Genomic DNA, 20,911 nt, shown 5'->3' on the forward strand with positions numbered 1-20,911 from the left:
CCTCCCGTATTGCCCCCGCTTCAGCTGCTGATCATTTCTCCGTTCATCCCCCCACCACCACCACCACCGCCACCACCACCTCCTCCACCTCCTCCTCCTCCTCCTCCTCTGCTGCTGCAGGACCGAGCTGGAGCCGCCAGTGCGTCTCAACCTCCGCTCCAAACGCAGCTCCGCAAAAGTCCAGCACGACTTCGGAAAGAGACGCGCTCACGCCGCCATCCACTGTCTTATCCACAAGAACGCGGTGATGGGGGGGGAGTCCACGCCAAACCTGCAAAGTTATAAGGAGATAAACAGTATTTCAACCTCGCCACGGGGAATTTGACTTTTTTTTTGTGTGAGTTTTTCCAAAATAAAGAAAAAGAAAATAAACTGTCCGTTGTGCGCCGGAGGTGCCGGAGGATGAGCCGACCCTCGCGCGCGGCCGCACGCTCCGTGCGGGACCGTCTGTGAGAACCAGGACCAGGAGCAGGAGCAGAGCCAGGACCGAGACCAGGACCAGAACTAGGACCAGGACCAGAACCAGGACCAGGACCAGAACCAGGACCAGGACCAGGACCAGAACCAAGACCAGGACCAGGACCGTCACCGCCAGGCAGAAGCCGCTGATAAATGTTGCAGCAGACATGAGTTGGGGAAACAGATTCTTCCTTGTTTCACTCTTTCTTGGAATTGTCCTCAGTCGCCTCGGCCAGTGCAATCAAGGTAGGACTCGTGCACGTCCATCTAAGCCGACAATTCAGCAGGAGAAAAAAAAAAAAAAAACACAAAACAAAAAAGCAAAATCCCTGCTGTTTTTATCAGCCAATATTTTTACTCTGCTCGGGATGTGAAATGCGTTTTATAGGATAAGGATTAGACAGCCGTCGCCAAATCCTTCAGCGCAGACGTACGAAAATAGAGAGAAAAAAAGTTTTAATTATGAGATATCCGAAAACCCGTGGGCAACAATATAGCTAGAGAAAGAACAGAAACCTTCCGAGAAAACCAAAATACCAACTGTCATTTTCATGTTACATAAAGTCATCTCCACTTTAGCCGCATCCTTGATCATCCTCTTCATGTATCACATCCATCATATAGGAGTTCACTTTATCAAGCTATCTTTTCATTTATTTAAAAAAAAATCTCAACAGACAGTGAAAGTAAATGAAGTAAAAACGAGGACGCAACTTTTCCCGGGATTCATCCACTGAATCCCCTTATTGATGCGTCCCCTGGAAGCGGCAGACAGGACAGCAGGACAGCAGGACAGCCGGGAGATTGAATCATTAAGTTGGTGACAGCGTGAGACCTCGTGTGCGTGTGTTTGAGTCTGAAAGAGCTGCACTTGCCTCTCAGTTTGGTCGGTTTTGGGCTGCGCTGTTGTAGATTTGAGATACACAATCAGAGGTGATGAGCAGCTGTTTGATTGATTCACCGGGTGTATGTTTGTGTATTTCCTTCCATCTGGTAAGAGTGTATAGCACTGAGTGATTCTGTACACCAGCAAAAGCTCCTGTATGCGTGCTTCTTTTTCTCTTCCATCCACTGGTCACCTGTCTTTTTGTTCTGACAGGTGAGAACATCCGTGGTCACCCACATGTCTCTCTCTGTGTGTGTGTGTGTGTGTGTGTGTGTGTGTGTGTGTGTGTGTGTGTGTGTGTGTGTGTGTGTGTGTGTGTGTGTGTGTGTGTGTGTGTGTGTGTGTGTGTGTGTGTCTCTGTCTGTGTTCCCCAGTTACTCCATGTGCTGCTGCCTCCATGAGGTTTAAAATAGTCTTATTGATTGTGTGGGCAGCAGAGCGGGATTCGCCCCCCCCCAGGTTATATTTTATTGTTCTCTGTGTTCAATAATAGCGATGCTACTCCCTGTTCTCCCAGACAGCTGCTACACAACAGCCTCGCTGTGTTTTTCTCAGCCGCAGATTGAATGATTGAACTGATGTCTGCTTTCAACTGTACTCCAGTGTTTCATATTGACTGCTCTGGGACCTCAAGTGTCATGATCGGAGTCACCGCCTGCCATAGAAATAGTACAACTCACCACAAAGACCAGGGGTTTGTTGGAACACAAGTACGAATTAAATACATATATGTGAGTGCGTGCAGAAGGAAATCACGCAGCAGTGGAGATAAATGTTTTTGATCGTTTCTTTCCAGCAAACAGAACTCCAGAGATGCATCTTTCCAGTGTGCCTCCTCAGACAGCAGCAAAATAACTCACATGCATCCAAATAGGACACCAGACAGTTATAAAGAAAGTTCTCCTTCCTCAGTGCCACGTTGAGCAAGCCTGCTTTCCACATCGAAGCTCTTGTAAAACCTTTTCTTTCACTCATTTCTCTCTCCATGTCTATTAGGCAGTGGCAGGGATGTTTATTACAATGACCCTTCATGAATCCCATTTACTAGACACATTTTTTTGAGCCTTTGGAGGATTGTTTCCCATCAGCAGATCACCTGTACCACGTAGCCCTGGAAACGATGTCTTTGTTTCACGCTCCTGACGTTTCTCTTCAAAGACTTTCAGGAATTAAAATCAGGACACCAGTCCAATAACTGAGTCAAACAAAAGCGTCGCATGTGTGACCTGCTTGATCTCTGTGGGCTTCGGTGCAATGCAACAGAAAAGTGTTGAGCTTGCTGCTTTCATTTATATGCTAAATTGCAAATGCATATTGATCTACCTGTGAAAACAACATGGAAATAATTATTCATCCTTTTGCATCGATTTGTTTGAATAGCTGATTAAAGCATTTACTCCTGCGAAGAACAGATACGGCTGTCTTTAGATCGAGGAGATACTCGCCAATAAAGTGCTGTCGAGGAAAATCAATCAAGCAGCAAATCCAAAGCAGCCTCAGAAGTGTCAACTCGGCAGCTCTGTCTGTTAGATGAAGGTTTATATTGTTATATTCATGTCGCGTTCAATGTACAGAGTTTTCATTTTACACCACTGAGGTAAAAATTGGACAACTTACAGGGATTTTTTCCCCCTCATTTTTTGTCACCCTGTGAAGAGTGGAATTAAATTAACAGAAAAAACTTCCCACTATTCCTCCTGATGTATTATTTTCATATTGTGTTGTGCTGCAAAATGCAATAAGCTGATGCAAAGCATTTTTCGAAAAGGTGAAAGAAGTGTGGCGTACAGAATCGAAAATTTAATTGACTCACCGAGAGTTTCTCATTTTTGTGTGCTCCTGCAGCATGATTTTTGTTTTTTTGTTCTCTTTTCGCTATGATTTCCTCCAGCTTCATGATCATGGTGTGATCTCCACAGAGAGACCAGCAACGTCCTGATCCTGCGTCTGCGTGTCTGTCTGGAGTTTGGATCCTCTCCCTGTGCTTGTCTGGGTGGTGTCCAATAGCTGCGTCTTTCCACAGTTGAAACACATATATTTCAGTTTAATTAGTGATTCCAAATTGGCTCTAGGTGCGAGTATGAGCGTGCCAAGCTGTCTGTCTCGCTGTGTTAGCTCTAATTCCTTTTGATCTTCAAAGTACAGAATTATGAATGTTCAAGGTTAAGTTAGATATTTCTTAGACAGACTTTGTGTCAGGAGAACACGGAAAACTCAAATTACAAAATATCACAGAGGGTAAAGACATTTTGTATATATGTATATATGTATATATGTATATGTATATATATATATATATATATATATATATATATATATATATATATATATATATATATATATATATATATATATATATATAATGAATGATTTCACATTAATATCAAATACCTATTTTGTTACATTCCAGACAAATTTGACATTAAAAATGCACCTTAAAGCAGCAGAAAGCAGTTTTCTCATGAGAAAATATCAGCTTCAATTAAATTAAACGACTATTTGATTTGTTTCAACGATTATTTTTTATAGATGACCAATCTGTTGATTATTTTATCGACTAGTTTATGAGTCGTAATCATTTCTGCCGTGTCCTCCACACGCCGCGACATAATGCTGTTGTGAAATGACAGCTGTTAACAGTTAGCAGCTCACACAGACAACTTTGGGATCATGGAGGATTTAGGCAGACGGCGGCGGATGTAGCAGCGTACAGCATCCTTCAGTGACATCATCCATGTCACACACAGGCCTCTGCAATGCTGCAAGACAAAAGACGTCTGGCAACACTGTTTAGCCATTCCTTGAGTCCAAGTTTGGACTCGCACACGTCATAGTTCATACTTGACAAGAATGACTCTGGAGGACGTACTTCAGAGGACGCTATGGGAGGAGAAGTGTACTTGATGGCGTCACAGCTCAGCAAGAACATCTTCAAAAACATCTGCAGTTTAATGAATCATAAAAAAAGACACTTTGATTTTGATAAAACTCAAAGTAGAACATGGATTCCTCCAGCGAAAATAATTTTTATCTGTTACCTTCTGGTTTTATGTGATGAGTTTTATGCTTTTGTGTTTCAGCCATCTTCTGTTGAGCCTTTAGGTCGGTTCTTGTCTCAACCACAAATCTGAAGTCAGGAGAATTATATTCCCACAAGAAAACATGCTAAAACTTCATTCCAATACACAACAACAAAGATGTAACTTTCTATTTTTTTTCCTACTTAAAGCTTTCTCCTCTGCCATTTCCTCAGCTCATTGATGCAAGATGCATTGTGGGATACGTTGGCATGTCAAGTCCCACTGGTTGATCCTCGTTAAAATGGGCAAAGCGCAAACACATCCAGGGATTTCTACCATACATGACTAGATTTATGCTTTGAACTGGAACAGTGCTTTGGCTGCAACTGATGATGTTCCATACGTTCTTCTTCTTCTTTTATTTGCCAGGTCCAGTCATTGTAGTCATCGATTGCACCGATTATGTTGATTAATTGTTGCAGCTCAAATTCCCAGTTATCAGGAAAAACAGGACCAAGTAATTTTGGACTCCCATCCTGGTATTCTCTTACAAAATCACGTCATGACGCTTTAAAGACATCACATGGAGCTGCAGCGGATGTCATGGTAGAGGGAACACAAGAAAGTAATGACAGATGAGACAAACAAGAGTGGATCTGGGACGGTTTTGTAATATAACTTCTCAGCCTATAGGGGGACCCACTGAGCTAAAAAATCATACAATTTCCTGTCTGCTGCTTTAAGGTTGTCAGTTACATCCTGGTATGGATGCACAAGCGTCCAGTATGTGGGGAGTATTGTGAAAAATAACGCGCAGCTTTGCGTGAATTGGAGAGCATCGCTCCCATCAGTGTCACGTCTGGAGGAGACCCCAGACATTTTCTTTGCGATAGCAACATGACTGAAGTCACATAAATGATGTTCAAAATGGTTGCAGGGTCAACAGCTGCAAGGGCATCTATCAACTGGTACACGAGGCGGTTGAGGGCTCACGCGACAGATAATCAGCTGTTCAGAGAGATTATATTTTGTTAATTAATAAGTAACAGCACTGTCCAAACTTTCCTCCCCCTAGTTTGACCTTGATTGATTAGTTGTTGTTTTATTATCAGCGCCTGGGCCAAATGATTAGAGATGCCTGGTGCCTTTTTTTCTCTCTCTCTCTCTTTTCCCCCACATAATACAGTGCTTCATTTAGCGTGACATGAACGTTTACAGCGTTATGACACGCTGTTATTAGAAAACTTTGACTCCGTGCGGCAGGTCTGTCTCTCATCTGACAAACTGCGGTGACGTGTAAAACGATGCACGCAGCTGCAGTAAAAACATGTTGCGCTGGTAACGTCTAACTTTTCACCATGCTGCAATTAAATCGTCATAAAAGGGACTTTTCTGTCAGCCAAAACATACAGAGATGGGACATTTTTACTTACTTGCACTCATCTTTTCTTTGGGAGGTTAATATGAATAGTTATGGTGATATTTTGAGAGAAAGCTGTGATGATTAAAGGACTATATTTGTATTGCATTTATCATTCTAATGTGAAATTTAAATATCAGGCATGCCCTGTGGCTTTAGACGTTCTTGAAGCTGTGAAGAACATTCATGGAAAGGTGACGAATCCGTTAACAGACCGTGAAGCCATTGCGGCATCTCAGCTTCAGCATGAATGCATTCGTTACTTCAGACAAACGTAGAAACTTATATTTGAAAAAAAACACGCGTGACTTAATGTCACATAAAAGCTAGAGCTGTGCTTTCGTTTGAGTATAATACGAGGCTTTTAGTTGAGGGAAGAAGAGCTGTTTCCACGTTTAATGGAGACGTCGGTGCCGGAGTTTTGCTTTTGATTGATGATCACCTGGGCTGAGGTCACAAAGTCAAATTAAAATGATGTTGTTTGTTTCCAAAAATCTCTTCTTTGCCCTTGATTGAAAATGCCAAGAGGATACGAAAGAACAATTAATAAGGATTACTCACAGTACTCTAAAAAGCTGACTACACTGAAACTAACTCATGCAATATATGAACTAATAGAATGGTTCGTCTGTCTAACCTCGCAGAGGATTTGGACAAGACGACAACATGCTCAACCATGTTTGATGAGAGATTTATAGCCAAAAATTACCTTCACAAATGACTAATTTAAATGCTCTTCTAGCCCCTTTATGAGATCTAATCAACCACATTCAACGATTGGCTTTACCGTGGTGCGTCGTGTTGTTAGATGTTTGGTCTCGGATCACCGAGTGTGGCGGGAGAGTATTTTGAAAATCCTGTCATGCTTGTCGGGTTGCTTCTGTTGTAGATAGTTTTCCATTTCATAGCATATCATCTCTTCATCTGTTAGAGCCAGGCGCTTTGTTTACTCAGCTAAATGACAATGTGCAATCCTCGCCGAAACACTTGCCAGAATCAATTTTCACAAGTACCTGTTCATCAAATGCCGCTGTTTGTCTCTCACCAAAACTTGCTGTGTGCCGTTTGCTGTGATTTACACGTAGGAAGCGCTGCGAGTGAAAAGATTTTCTTCTATACCCACACATCCCTACACACACACATATACATATCTATCTCCTTTATCCTCACTAAAGTGCCCTTGAGGAGGCCTCCTTGTACTTTGAAGAGGCAGTAGTGTAACCACCTGTCGACAGCCAGCATCACTGTTTTCTGAATACTTTTCACGTCTCAATTTTAGATTTACATGCGAGCAATACTTGAAGAGGCTGCATTCACATCTGCTTTCAGGACTCTGTCTATTTCGGGGTGTTTGTGAAACCTGCGAGAGCTGTAGGCCAGACAAGAGATGTCATAATTCAGCTGGAGCGTCGTATATTTATGAGCTGGCCGGCTCATGTTCTATTTATATCCAACCAGTGGAAGTCCCAGAGGACCCCCCCACAGCTCCAGGCCAGTTTTCTGGGTGCCTCGGTAAAAGATGACTCTATGGAGGCATGAAGAGAGCGAGGAAGACAGGACAGATGCATGCAGGCAGTTGTAGTGCAAACTATCAAATACACATTCTGTTTACTACAGGTGTATGCTCCTAAAAACAGTTCATGTGTTCACTTTCACACACATTTACACACTGTTGTTGGGTACGTTCTTTTTTTTCTTCTTTTTCTGTGAAATATTGGGATTACTTCATCATAGAAGGTTAGTTTATGTGCAGTCCAGGTCCTGTAGGCGACTTCCAGCGGTGCAAAATATCTGCTGGCTTCATCATGCAGATGCTTGAAACTCAACCTAAAACATGATCTTTTCTGAACTTCAACCACGTGGTTTTGCAGTCACCCCTGATTAAAATGCAAGTGAGAGAAAAAAAAGAAGTACCACAATAACCATGCCATGTGGATTACATAGGCCTGATGGAGACTTAAAGCCTCCCGAGTCTTGCAGCTGTTCTCCGGGTCCTTCAGCTACTCAATCCCCAAATGCATATTTTCTCTTTTATTTGAGAACAGCATACTCAGCTGGTGGAAAAGGCCACCTGTACTGTGTTTGTACATTTATTTCCACCCGTACTCATACTCTGATATACAGCTGGGTACATTGCACAAGCTGCATGAAGGCTAATTCAACTGAACACCACATAAAGTCTTTCCATCTAGGTTAGATCAGGTTTTTATAATGGTTCAGTTGGTGGAAACACGAGGTTGTGACCCAATCAAGCATCACACACATCAGCCGGTCTTTATATATGCTGAAGCGGGGCGTTAATCTCCTCACTGCGGTGGGCAGCTCAGCTAACTATTAGTATTTTGGCCATATCTCAAGAACTGTGCTGCTTACCTTCCCACAGTAGCGTAATGATGTCCATTAAAAGCCATCGGCCGCGCCAGTTCACCTTCCAGCCTGGCACTGACACGGCCGTGGCACAGACTCGCTGTCAGTGGGCGGGAGAAGGCACACAGAGATGTTGGAAACAATCCACAAACAGCCAATAGAGGAAATATTAAAGTAGCAGTGTAGAGAAGATGGGGATAGGGGGATGAAAGGATCAGCATGAAGTCTTTCCTCGCAGCGCTGGACAGGACGGTCAATCAATAGAATAATCTGCTGCAATTTCATATAGATCAATGTCCATTTTCCACACCTAATCTCACACTGCTATAACACAGTATGAGATATTAATGGGTTTCGGTTGCTGCTCAGAACCGCTCAATTTTTGGTTAAATCTGTAGTATATAAACCCCATCGTGCCTTCAGTTTGTCTATAAAGACGAAAGACTGGGTGGGTTACGTGAGATGTGATGGTCAGAACAATAGAACTAAATATTTGCTGGATTAGAGGCTTTATTGTAAAGTGCTTTACTTTTCTTCTTGTGAATGTAACTGTAATTAGATGAATAAAGGAAACCAGACAAGCAAGTGTTTGGTCTGGTAGCTTTTCTTCCATTTGTTTGCATCCTAATATATTTGTCTTTTTTATACAATATTTTCTAGATACAGAGACCAACTTAAAAGGAACGTTGAGGAAACTGGATAAAAATGTGTTTTATTATAAAGAGTCAATTCTATCTTCTTCTGTTGTTCTTTCACTGCACATTTGATAAACATATGGATTTTAACATGATACTACATTTGCATGATTATGCCTTGAAATATACGTGGTTTATGTGTCGATGACGCCTTAAAGGTATCGTCTTATATTTCAGATTCCCACAGCCAGTAGACGTTGTCTCACACACCGGGGGTTCTCACGACATTAACCAGCTCACTGCTTTCATCGCTTCTTATATGTCAATGGCTTTTTGTCCGCTGAAGCAATCCGAGAGGTGGAAGGAGACGTGTTAAGAAAAAGTTTGATTTATTTATTTATTTTTAATATTTGTAGACTCCGGTTCCATCAAATACAAGAGCATGTAAAAACTCAAGCAATGCACTTATCAGATCAGGCTGATACACAGTGCAGAATTAAGACATATATTTATGTAAGGTTTACGGCGTTGCATCAAACTCAATCATCATATTTTTTTTTTTTAAATTGCGTGGAGTCCTCTGCAGGCGATGATTGAAGTCTCCCTGTCCTTGTCATGAGCTGTCACTTTCCAGGTGTTGCTTCATTACATCTTTCTCCAGCATCATTGTCAGCTCTCTCTGTGAGGTCTGATCTTTGCAAATCAGAACACGTCCCAATCAGCGCCATGGAGAGACAGAGTGATTGATGCAGCAACTATCTCTCACCTCTTCACCGTGGATTATGCTCGTCGCTTTCACTGTGTGTTTCACGTGGTTCTGCTGCTAAAAGATGAAATCTTACCGAGTGGGTTTTGATGGATGTGACAGAATCTGAGCAAGCTTCTACTTTGAATGTTCAGGAAGTGAATTCTCCTATTTTTGATGAGGACACATGTGCACGTAGGCTCTTTGTTTACTGAGCAGTCAGGAAGGTGTTTTCTCATGCATTTATAAATTCACTTTGCTTTTGCCGTGTCATGGCGATTCACAAGTGATCATAAGCACAGTATCACAGTACTGAAACAGACTCCTTTGATTTAAACTGTGTTGTAATAACTAGCTATCTTGCCGTAATGATGATAATGGAGATTTATTCAGAAAATACCCTCAACGATAAAGGTTTGTGGTGGAATAATGAGCCCCCCAAGGACCACTCAGAAAGCTGTAAGTGGTCATTCATGACTGAGTGACGCATCCAGTTCAGCCATTACCCGAGTATAAAGTACACTTTATTCATCAGAAATCAGTGTGCGTATTGATCAAGTGTGATTCAGAGAGCTGCTTTTAAAATCGAACGAAGCAAAAGTTCAAATATGAATTGTTGTGGCTGTATATCAGCTTCAAGACAGTGAGGATAGCAGCCTTAAACGAGCCTCTTGAGTCCAGAGTTGTTGTTCATCTCCCTGCAGTCACTCTTGCCCCAAGACCCATTTTTTTCCTCCATACCTACTTCATAATGCAGTGCATCCTCTCATAATTAGGACATATGGTAACTGCATTGGCACACTTGCTGTGTTCTTTACTCTTCTGACAAGGTTACTGGATGGGACTCATGTATTATTTATGAATTTTGAAAATGCACAGGGATACCTCTGTCTCTACTGTACATCCTGATGTTATCACAAGTGAGGTTTAAAAGAAATGTTTGTTTTTTTTCCAATTTATTGACTATGTCGGCATAAATTCTAGAAGCCTTGTCTGTTCCTTTTCTCTGTAAATCACAACTCTCTGACGAACACTTTCCTCTTGCATTATTAAATCCACTGTCCTTAACAGCAAGATAAAAATATTGACAAGGATGCATTTTCCACAGTGAAAATGCTCTGTTTTATAATACTATAAAAACTGCTATGTTTTATCCAAAACTATTATAAAATTGGTACATTGAAGCCAAGCATTTACTTTCCAAATAACTAAACACAAAGGTCTCTTAAAATTTTACGTAACCAAACACTTATTAATCAGGAGTATAAAGTCAAATGCTGCATAAAATGCCATTACAAGTGAAACTCCCATTAAACATGATTCTGCGTTAAAAACACACATCTTAGAGAGAAATTATAGTTATTATGAAAAAAATGTAGAGATGAACCCGCTTGACTTAGACTAGTGTGAAAAGTTGGACTGACTTTGTGTTGTTCGATCACTGACATTTATTCTCCCATTTCAGTTGTGCTGCTGGATACAACGTCGGTGCTTGGAGAGCTGGGATGGAAGACATATCCTATAAATGGGGTAAGATGGTGCCTCTGCTTGCATTTAGTCTTACTGTGCGTTGTGTCTTCTTTAAAATGCATGGCCACTGCAGCATCAGCGGTGTCATTTATACTGATGTTAACCACTCTGAGGCAGTGGAAATGGCCTGGTTCACATCCACACGTTGTTTTGGGCGGATGCATTTGTCCATGATGGAAATACTGTAATTTGAGGACAAATACTGAGTCAAGGTCTTGAAGGAAGTTGTTGCTCAGCCCCCTTTTTTCATCAATTTAAGGCGTTAATTGTTTTGTTTTTTTAATTGGTTTATTGGTTATTACACTATGAATAATGTATGTCATGGTTCAATCTTTGGTCTTTTCACTTCTTCATCCTCGGTAGAGCTTAAAAGAAAGGTATTAGTAATTATGCACAAATATGTTATATTCAGCTTTTTTTTACATTTTTTTGTAAAGAAATCTTTGGTTTCCGCTCACATACTTTAAAAATGATAACATTCTGTTTTTTGTTGTTGTTCTTTTCTTAGTAAGCTTCATCCAAAAGGAATATTCTGAATTCATTCTGAAAGAAAGGGCCAAAAATTGTTGACTGTCAGAAGTTTGGAAACAGTAGTCTCAAACAGAATGTGTACCACTTCAAAAATGTGGATGTGCAGACGCCAACATGGAGCGTCCTCCGATCAGAAAATACTTGAAAAACTTTTTTTGTTTTTCCAAAGCGATCTAACTTAACTTTCACTATTCTTTCCTTCATTTTGGTTGGTATAACCCAGTTCATGACGGAGCTCTATATCCATAAAGACTCAGACGCTACGCTGTTTAATCCTTGTTTGACCTTGTTGAATGTTAAGTTAGTAGCAAAACTTTTTATTTTTTTATGGCAATAATGGAAGAAAAAAATTGACAAAATTACAAAACCTGCTCCTTTCAACATTTAAAAAAAATGTTGTCCCTTCAGATACTTTTTTTGTATATGGGCAAATTTCTTCAGGTACATCTCATTAAAGAACTATACTAACATTTTGGGAGTTAGTTTATTTGCTGTCAACCCCTGAGTTTGATAAGAGACCATGTGCTTCCTGTCTGAAAGAAGCACCTGTTAGCCTAGCTTAGCATAGTGACTCAGAGTGGATTGCTACATAGCCTATAGCCTTAATAACAAAATCAGCTTCCAAATGACTCAACAACTTTTTTATTTACATGTTGTTTGCCTGATATAGAAATAACTTTGTAAAATGAGACACAATTGTATAACTAGATGCATGTAGCGAACTAGAGTATGATCTAATTTTGGTGAAGTACAATCACGTAGTGTAGTGATCGCACGCAGCTTCAAACCCTTCTCTCTGTTAATGTTTATTAACATTTATTAAGTGTGAGCCAGTGGCCAGCAGCTGGTATGATTAATAACTATAGGTATTCGACTTTAAAACAAAGTTGTATTGTTCTCAAGAGGTAAATAAATGAAAAGCAACTGTCTCGAGTAAACCAGCGAAATATGAAGAGAAATGTATTTTTGTTTGGTTAACTAGCATATTCTAAAGTAGCCTGATCAAATTAGTTGGTAGCCTCAAAAATGATCATACATCATTACATTACAGTCATGTTTTAAACCACCTTAATAATGCCAGATGTATCATATTTGATAAATGCATTTCTGAATCTTCTCTACCACCCCATCACCAAAACTAAAGAAAATTAAAAAAAATAAGATCAATGTATTCACAATGATACAAAATTATCATTTAGAAACTGTTATAGACCTTTGAAAGTGTGTTTTTATTTCAATACATAATACATATTCTGTATTTTATCTTAAATGTCAGGCATTACAGGGCTAATTTGTAACGTATGTGTCATAAGTAATGTTTAACGGCCATCTGGCTTATTTGTCATTTTTAGTGCAGTATTGCTTTTATGAAAGCTTCATGATTACTCTCAGAAACAATTTTTTTTTTTTTTACAAGAGACAATAGGTGAAACCACTGTATTTATTATTTTCTAAGTTTGAAGACTTTTGAGCTTCTCCTCCTCCTTAAAACATCTTCTTTTACACAGTTGAAACGAAACCAAATTAAATTTTGTTTGTTTCATACAAATCAGTGCATATTTTAATCAGAATATGCACGATTTACTCATTGTAACATTTCTGTGTTTTTCACACACAGAGCCGACAATCTTTCACATCAGTAGCACTTACGTGGAGCAAACATTACAGTTTTATCCTTATCTGTCCTCTGAAGGTTCTTCATATATTATTCATAATCTGTTTGACTGAACATTTCACTCCCCTAACTATGGACCAAATGGATTTGTTTTTACTCTCGGCAGTGTTGTTTTCTTAATAGAAACACAAATAGAGATACAAGAAATCCCTGATGTAAAAATCCAGATTTATTTATCATACACTCATTTTTACACTTCATATTCACACACTGTTCTCACTACTTTATGAGGTAAACCAGATGTACCGGTACCTCATTAGGTGGCTGGTGTGTGTAGATGTATCTGTGAAAGAGAACATATGAACGTGTATTGAGTAAAGAAATCAGTTAATCAATCAATCAAGAACACTGTCTAATATTAATCTGATATATCTTCCACTATTTTTGCCTTCAGGTTTTGACCTTAAATGACCTCTGATGCAGGGCTCCTTAGCCTCATACCCCCCAGCCTTGTCTCTCCATCTCTGCCCGCATGGCCCTTGGTGGCCCATATCAGGGTTATGGATGTGATTACAACATGTAGGTCGTGGTGACAGACGCCCACAGCGTTAAGGAACAGCAGAGAGGGAGGCTACTGCCTCCATGATTAAGTTGTCAGTCCTCTCTCCTCCTCACTCATCCGCTAGCTGCCGACTTACCATTAATATTTGAGCCATCGAGGTGAGAGGGCCTGAGGGAAAGTGTGAAGATCAGGGGAAGTAAAATAGTTTAAATCCCTCTCACTACCCAGGAGCCAGCAAGAGCAAGTCAATCTCCAACATATTAGACACAGCCCGGTATCGGGCCGATACAGCAGCACATCATGTAGCTGCAAATCGGAGACACACACTTGTTGTACTTCTGGACACAAACTGCTGGAGTCAGTTGGCCCTGAAACATCTTAACAGAATTTCATATGCAGTAACTTATCCAGAATGATTACCTGATGATGAGTTTGTGAGTCGTATAGCTGGCCGTATGATAGGAAATTGAAGGTGAGTTTGAGGACTACAGTTATCAAGAACCTGTTAATAACTCTGAATAACTGAGAAGAAGTGCATTGTGGCAGTCTGACAGAATTCCACCACTGCAGAAACATAACTGTAAACATTTTTGCCAAAGTGCTGATTAAGACACTTGTTCTGATTTGAAATATTTTTCCCCGTTATTACCGGCTATGAAAAAGAAGGACGTTTCTCAGACAAGTTGAGGCTGTTTTTCTTATCTGAGCGAATCTATGGACAATTATTCATGCCGACATCCAAGATCACTAATCACTGTACAGAGAGCTTTAAAGGATCGTAATTGCCTGTGCGAGCTACAGTATAAAACAAGACACCTGCAGCTCCAACTGATGACTGTGTTGAGAACAAATCTGGAAGGACACAACTGCTTCCTATCTTTTTATTTTGCCTTTGAAACATCAGTATGCAGTGTTCGCTCTCCCCTCACACTGCATCTGTTTGTTATCTCTTAGAACATCCTTCTCTTTTAAAAAAACTCATTTTGCTTGAAAAAGAGAGAAAAGAAAAGGAAAGTATTTACCTTTAAAGCCCCATTGTCAGGATTGACTCCTAGTAGGACATATATTTCTTTAAGCAGCTCATCTTGAAATGCGATGCGTCTGTTTTGCTTTAAACATGAAAGGAGGGCTGTTAAACTCTTTTCTCAAAAACTCTTATTCACTCTGCAAATTTGGAATTTAAATTTATACATAGCCATGTTATCTGTAACGTTTACATCCTCCCAACAAATTAGGCATAGCTGTATTGAATCAAATAACACTTTATTATTACCCAACAGGGAAATTCTGTTGTTGCAGTTTCAATTTTTCAGAAAAATATACAAGAAATTAACTGATAGTGGAAAGAGAAGCTTTTCTGAAACCTTCCGATATCATCATGAATCCATTGGGATGCTGTGTTTGTTGCTTGGCAATGTCTGTGCAATTGACATGACATGCAGCATCGGCAGATAACACAGGTGAACTCTGTCACAAGAAGACATTGACGGAAACATACAGTCAGAAGCTTGACATCTGGGATGCTGAGGTGCTCCTTCACAGTAACCTCTCCAGGGTTACACCATATGCAAGCACTGCAGCACTTCTGCTGGTATGTTTAACGTCTTCTCTGCCTGTGTCGTCAGAAATCAGTGCACTGCAACATGGTCCTGCAGCCATGTATGGAAACATTACTGTTACTCCCACTGTTTCCTGTTTCACCGATCTAACTTGCCAGGAAACTCCCCGAGATGACCAAGATAAAAATAATGGCTAAAACTACTCATTCTTCTGCTCCATTTTTATGTACCATTACATCTTTGATTTCTTTTTTTTGTCTATATTTTGCGTTATTCAGGTGAAGAGTTGTTTTTTGCAAAGTTCAATTCCCACATATAAACTACATTCCATTGTCTGGGCAACTCATATTTATTAAATGTTTAAAAAAAAAGGTGCCAAAATTCATTAAAGAAAAACCATGAAACAAGATTCAAAGTAGTGTCGAAAAAAACCTCAGTAAGTGTTCTCAAGAAGAAACAAAGTTGGTCTGTCAATGCTGGTTTTGCGTTGCCACGCTACGTAACCGTGACTGCTGTTCTGTTGTGTTGTACAAGTGAATACTATGCCCTAGTACACAGGATGCGGTTTCTTTTACTACTCTTGCTAACAAACTGCATATTTAAGAACTAGGTTTTATGTAGTTTGGTGATGTTTAGACACAAAACACACTGCCAAACATTGTTTTTTTTTAATTAATTCTACATTTTAACCTTGTTTTGTCGTGCCTCTTTTTTGGGCTGGTTATGGAGGAAGATATGGACGACAAAGCTTTCGTAAGTTCATTAGCAATTCTGGGCTATAAATTCCTCACTGCGGGCACACTTATGTGTGATTATCACAGTTGTCTAGGAATAATTTTAATTAAAGTGAAAATTGCAAGGGAATGGCTGAGACACTTCAGTTAATTAATTGCGGCTGGTATCCCCCCAGCCTAGATTGCATTTCCCTGTAGGTCCACATCTTAGGCATTTGAATCACACCGGAAGGCCGCGAACAGATGTTTACTCACCACAAATCTGATCACACGAGTTGGTCATGCTTTGCTTTGTGTGCCAGGGTGGCCTTTGATTATTTCATGCGCGCTATGCTCAAATAAATAGACCTGTTTCAACTAGCTGCCTGGGGAAACCACCAAAGGAGTGTTGTTGCTGTGTTTGTTAATGACTGAAATTTAGGAGTTTCTTCAGAGTTGGAAAACATTTTCTTCCTCAAAGGTTGCACTCATTAGATTTGTGCATATTGAACAGAAATCTCACCGGAGGGCTTTCAAACTTTTTCTTATTTATTTTATTTTTTTTCCCCCAGAAATTGATGAATGCGTGCTAGAGAATACAAAAGCTATGCAGATTTATCAGTGATAAACTTTGCCCTGAGATGTAGCAATGATATGTTTGCTCCATGCTCTCGGTGGCTTTCTCCATGTTCATAAATGCTGTACAGTTATAAAGAACAGGGAATCGGGATGAATGAAAGAAAAATGGAAGGGAGAAGAGAAAAGAGGGTTGATTTGCCGTCTGCATGCAGCCACAATAAGCTTCACTTAGAATGGGCAGACAGAGTGCTGAAATATGCATGAGCCCTTTCCCAGTGGTGAGTGCCGGTGTGTGTATGTGTGTGTGTAGGGGGGGGGGGGGGGGGGGCAGTGAGCGGATCAGCTTATTTATTAAATTACATGAAACAGCTTTAAGGGATTGAGAATACCTAATGTTGCCTTTGTTTTCACTCATTTATATTACAATTCTAGCTGGGAAAAGGCAGGTCAGAACATAGAATGATGGTTGCTCATCGTAAAGGGAGGCAGTAATCCTATTTTTAACTATTGTCAGCGATCCCAAGCAGCCTATAAGTCATATCTTCTGGGGGTGTATAAGCGGTGTTATGTAAGTGAGAAACACTGCTGGTTTACTGCTGGGGGAGCACCGCTCAGTCAAATATTAAACTTGGCAAATTCAATATCTCACAAGCATTGAGCTCAGAGAAAGTTGTTCGCTTCAGAGTGTTTATGTATGTTTGTGTGTGTTTGCACTTGCTCATGTTGTAGGGAGATTTGTTTACACATTGTATACAAAATGGATGTTTTGGCATTGCAGTCCATTTATTTGTTTTCCAGCCATCAGCGATAAAGAGATGGGATGTTGGTGAGGTGAAAAGCAATGTTGCCTCGAACCATTGAGGTTCCAGGCTTGACTCTTAGCTGGGGTTTTCCTGTGTGGACTTGACATGTTCTCCCTCATGCCTGTGTGGGGTTTCTTTTGACTTGTCTGAGGCAGGTATGGATGACATTCAAACATGGACAAATGTACTGGTACCCTTACCATTAAAGAAAGACAAACCCACAGACATCCCTGAAGTACTGTCATTTCAAATTGGCAAAACTAATGATATACAATAACTAACTGAAAATTGTAGTAGTCAGACATTGCTTTTGAATTGCACTTCAAAAATCATCTAAAAACAAGCTAATGAATCTAACTTGGACAAAAGTGATGATACCTTCAATTTGATATTTTGTTGTACAAGTTTTAAGGGAGTCACTACAGTTAAGTGATTTATGTAACTCTCCATGCAACCTCGCCCTTGTAGACAGGGATTTTAGACAATTTCTGAGGAATTAACTGCAGCTGTCTTAGGTTTAAAGTGTTCCTTGTCTTGACTGCATGTTTCAGTTCTTCTCCACAGATGTTCACTAGGATTTAGATCAGGGATCACAGAAGATCGCTTCACAATTGTTTGGTATTTTGTTCTTAGTCATTCTTTAGTTGTGTATGTTTAGTTAGTGTGTTTTGGGTCATTATCCTGTTTGAGGACCCATGATCTGCAACTGAGACTAATCTTTCTGAAACTGGGCAGCAAAGTTCACTCCAGAATGCTTTGATTTGAGATTTAACTGAACCTGCACTGATTCAACATTCCCAGTACCAGACACAGCAAAGCAGTCCCAGAAAATAACTGAGCCTCCTCCATGTTTCAAAGCAGCTACAGTCTTCTTCTTGTTTTGGTTCTTTGAAGCCTCATATTTGTGTCTGTGAACGAAGAGCTGATTTCCCGAAAAGTGTCAGTTTAGCCTGTTGTGTCCATAGGACATTCTCCCAGAAGCTTTGTGGTTTGTCAACATGCATTTTCACAAAGTCCAGTCTCAATTTTTATAATTTGCTTACAACAGTGGAGTCCTCCTCAGTTGTCCTCTTTGCTTCACGCAGTGACCGATCGTGTAACCGGACACTGATGTAACATGACCTCAGAGTTCACCTTGAATCTCTTTGGAAATTGTTCTGGGCTCTTTGCTTACCATTGATATTAATGGTATCCTCAATTTATTATAAAAGTTCCTCTTGCTGCCGCATCCAGGGAGGTTGGCTGCAGTCCCATGGGCCATAAACGCCTTCATGAAATTTGTGACTGCAGTCACAGGCACATCAAGCTGCTTGTAAATGATCTCATAGCCTTTTATTTTTAACATGTTTTTCTGAAATTATTTTTTAGATCTCTGTCTCTCAGACAACTCTTTCCTTTGCTTTCTCAGGTGCATGTTCAGTGTGGTGAAGACCATGATACTGAACGGCAGAGTTACGACTTTTCACCCCTTTAAATAGGCAGATGGCCGAGTACAGAATTGAAGATACCTGTGATACTAAGTAAATATATAAATATATATTTAGTATACATATATTACTGACGGGCAGCACGGTGGCTTGGTGGTTAGCACTGTTTCCTCACAGCGAGAAGGTTCCCAGTTCGACTCCCTGGCCAGGTGGCGGTCTTTCTGTGTGCAGTTTGCATGTCCTCCCTGTGCTTGCGTGGGTTCCCTCCGGGAACTTTGGCCTCCTCCCACAGTCCAAAAACATGCGTAGTAGGTTAATTGATGATTCTAAATTGCCCGTAGGTGTTGAGTGTGAGTGTGACTGGTTGTTTGTATAAATAAACATGTATGTATAAGGGGCAGATCAGATAAGATTCTTCTTCTTTCTGCTCCCTTTTCATTCACAATTTAAGAACATTTGTATTTGTATTGAATTATTATTATTTTTTTAATGAAATAAAGAATAAATTGAAATGAAAATATATGTGGCCCTGCGATGGACTGGCGACCTGTCCAGGGTGAACCTGCCTCTCGCCTGAAAATCAGCTGGGATAGGCTCCAGCAGACCCCTGTGACCCTGCAAAGGACATAGTGGGTATAGATAGATGGATGGATGGATATATTACTGACACATTTTAGTTTTTGTGGCTCATGGCTGAGGGAGGTCTTGGCCTTTCTGCTAAGCCTGCTGCCCCAGTGACCTGAAACTGGATGGATGGATGGATGGATGGATGGATGGATGGATGGATGGATGGATGGATGGATGGATGGATGGATGGATGGATGGATGGATGGATGGATGGATGGATAGATGGATGGATGGATGGATGGATGGATGGATGGATGGATGGATGGATGTGACATGTTTTCTTAAGTTGCCATGGTAATGGTAAACAGCGTTCTTTGGGGCTTTTTTTGTAGTAAAAGCTGGTGTCTGTATGGAAGCTGATGAAAGATAGACAAATATTCCTCACCGCATGCTGCTTTGCATGTCATCCGTCTCACTGTCACTCTTTTCATGGCTCCAAGCTTCTTTCTTTCATGCTCTATGTGTGGCTAAATACTGACAATTTATTGAATTTTCTCCGTAAATATCAGTCATTATGTCCACAGCAGCCCCATAACTCTGCTGGGAAAGAGGCCAAAGAAAAGCAGCTGGAAATAAGGACGTAAAATTACTGACATGGGCATTTGTGTGGAATGAAAACCATCCAATGACTCGTGTTGGCATTCAATTTACAGTGAAATTTTTACTTTTCAAATTACAGGCATGGGACATTCAAACTGGAATAGTATCACAGATGTCCTCCAGTTATTAGAAATTCTTGCAAGTCCCTAGGTCATACTAGTTCCAAGTGAATGGGGCATAACAAACATAGTTTTGTATTTAATTCCAAAACAGAAAACAAATGCCTGCATAAAGAGTCTTAACATATGATACCTGTGGTAGAAGTATCACAATAGGACACTTAATTATCTGATCTGTATGTAATTGTTTTGACAAATGTTTTGTGATTGCCCTTTGTTCCGTCATAAAGTCTCTCACTTTGGTAACATTTTACACTCTATCATGACATGACAAAAACATCCTCTATCAGTCATCAAATACAGCAGTTGTCAAAATAACAGGAAGAATAAACATAAGAGCAACATGTCAAAAACACGTTGAAACACTAACACATTCATCTAGAGTCTGTACTGCCCTTCCAAATCCTCATCTTTAATCTTCATATTGCAATATTTACCCACAGTAAGCGATTACAAATGCTTGACCTGAGGCTTATCTCAAAGCACCTTCTCCATACCTAATACTATTAGCCTTGAGAGCGAGACTGTAGTGTGGAGAGCGGGGAAGAGAAGAACACCTGTATGTCAGTGTCCTTCATTGCTCAGATAAACTTCTTTAATGTGTTCTGCTGAGTGATGTACCAGCAGCTCTGTGGGAGAGATAAAAAAGGGAATAATCCAGAATCATTTCGTCTCTCCCCACGGAAGCTCTGATATAAAAAAGGTTTGATGATT

At 40.3% G+C, this 20,911-nt stretch overlaps 1 protein-coding gene across 1 annotated transcript in view; it reads left to right on the forward strand.

Moving 5' to 3' along the window:
* The first annotated feature begins 588 nt into the window (after window positions 1-588).
* Window positions 589-20,911, forward strand: part of epha6 (eph receptor A6) — a 241,189-nt gene continuing 220,866 nt past the window's right edge. The window contains exons 1-2 of the mRNA XM_061723794.1: window positions 589-705; window positions 10,998-11,062. Coding sequence (XP_061579778.1) covers window positions 627-705; window positions 10,998-11,062 — 144 coding nt within the window. The 5' untranslated portion in view covers window positions 589-626. The remainder of the gene's footprint in view (window positions 706-10,997; window positions 11,063-20,911) is intronic.

Source organism: Cololabis saira, chromosome 6, assembly GCF_033807715.1.
Source record: "Cololabis saira isolate AMF1-May2022 chromosome 6, fColSai1.1, whole genome shotgun sequence".
Lineage (NCBI taxonomy): Eukaryota > Metazoa > Chordata > Actinopteri > Beloniformes > Belonidae > Cololabis > Cololabis saira.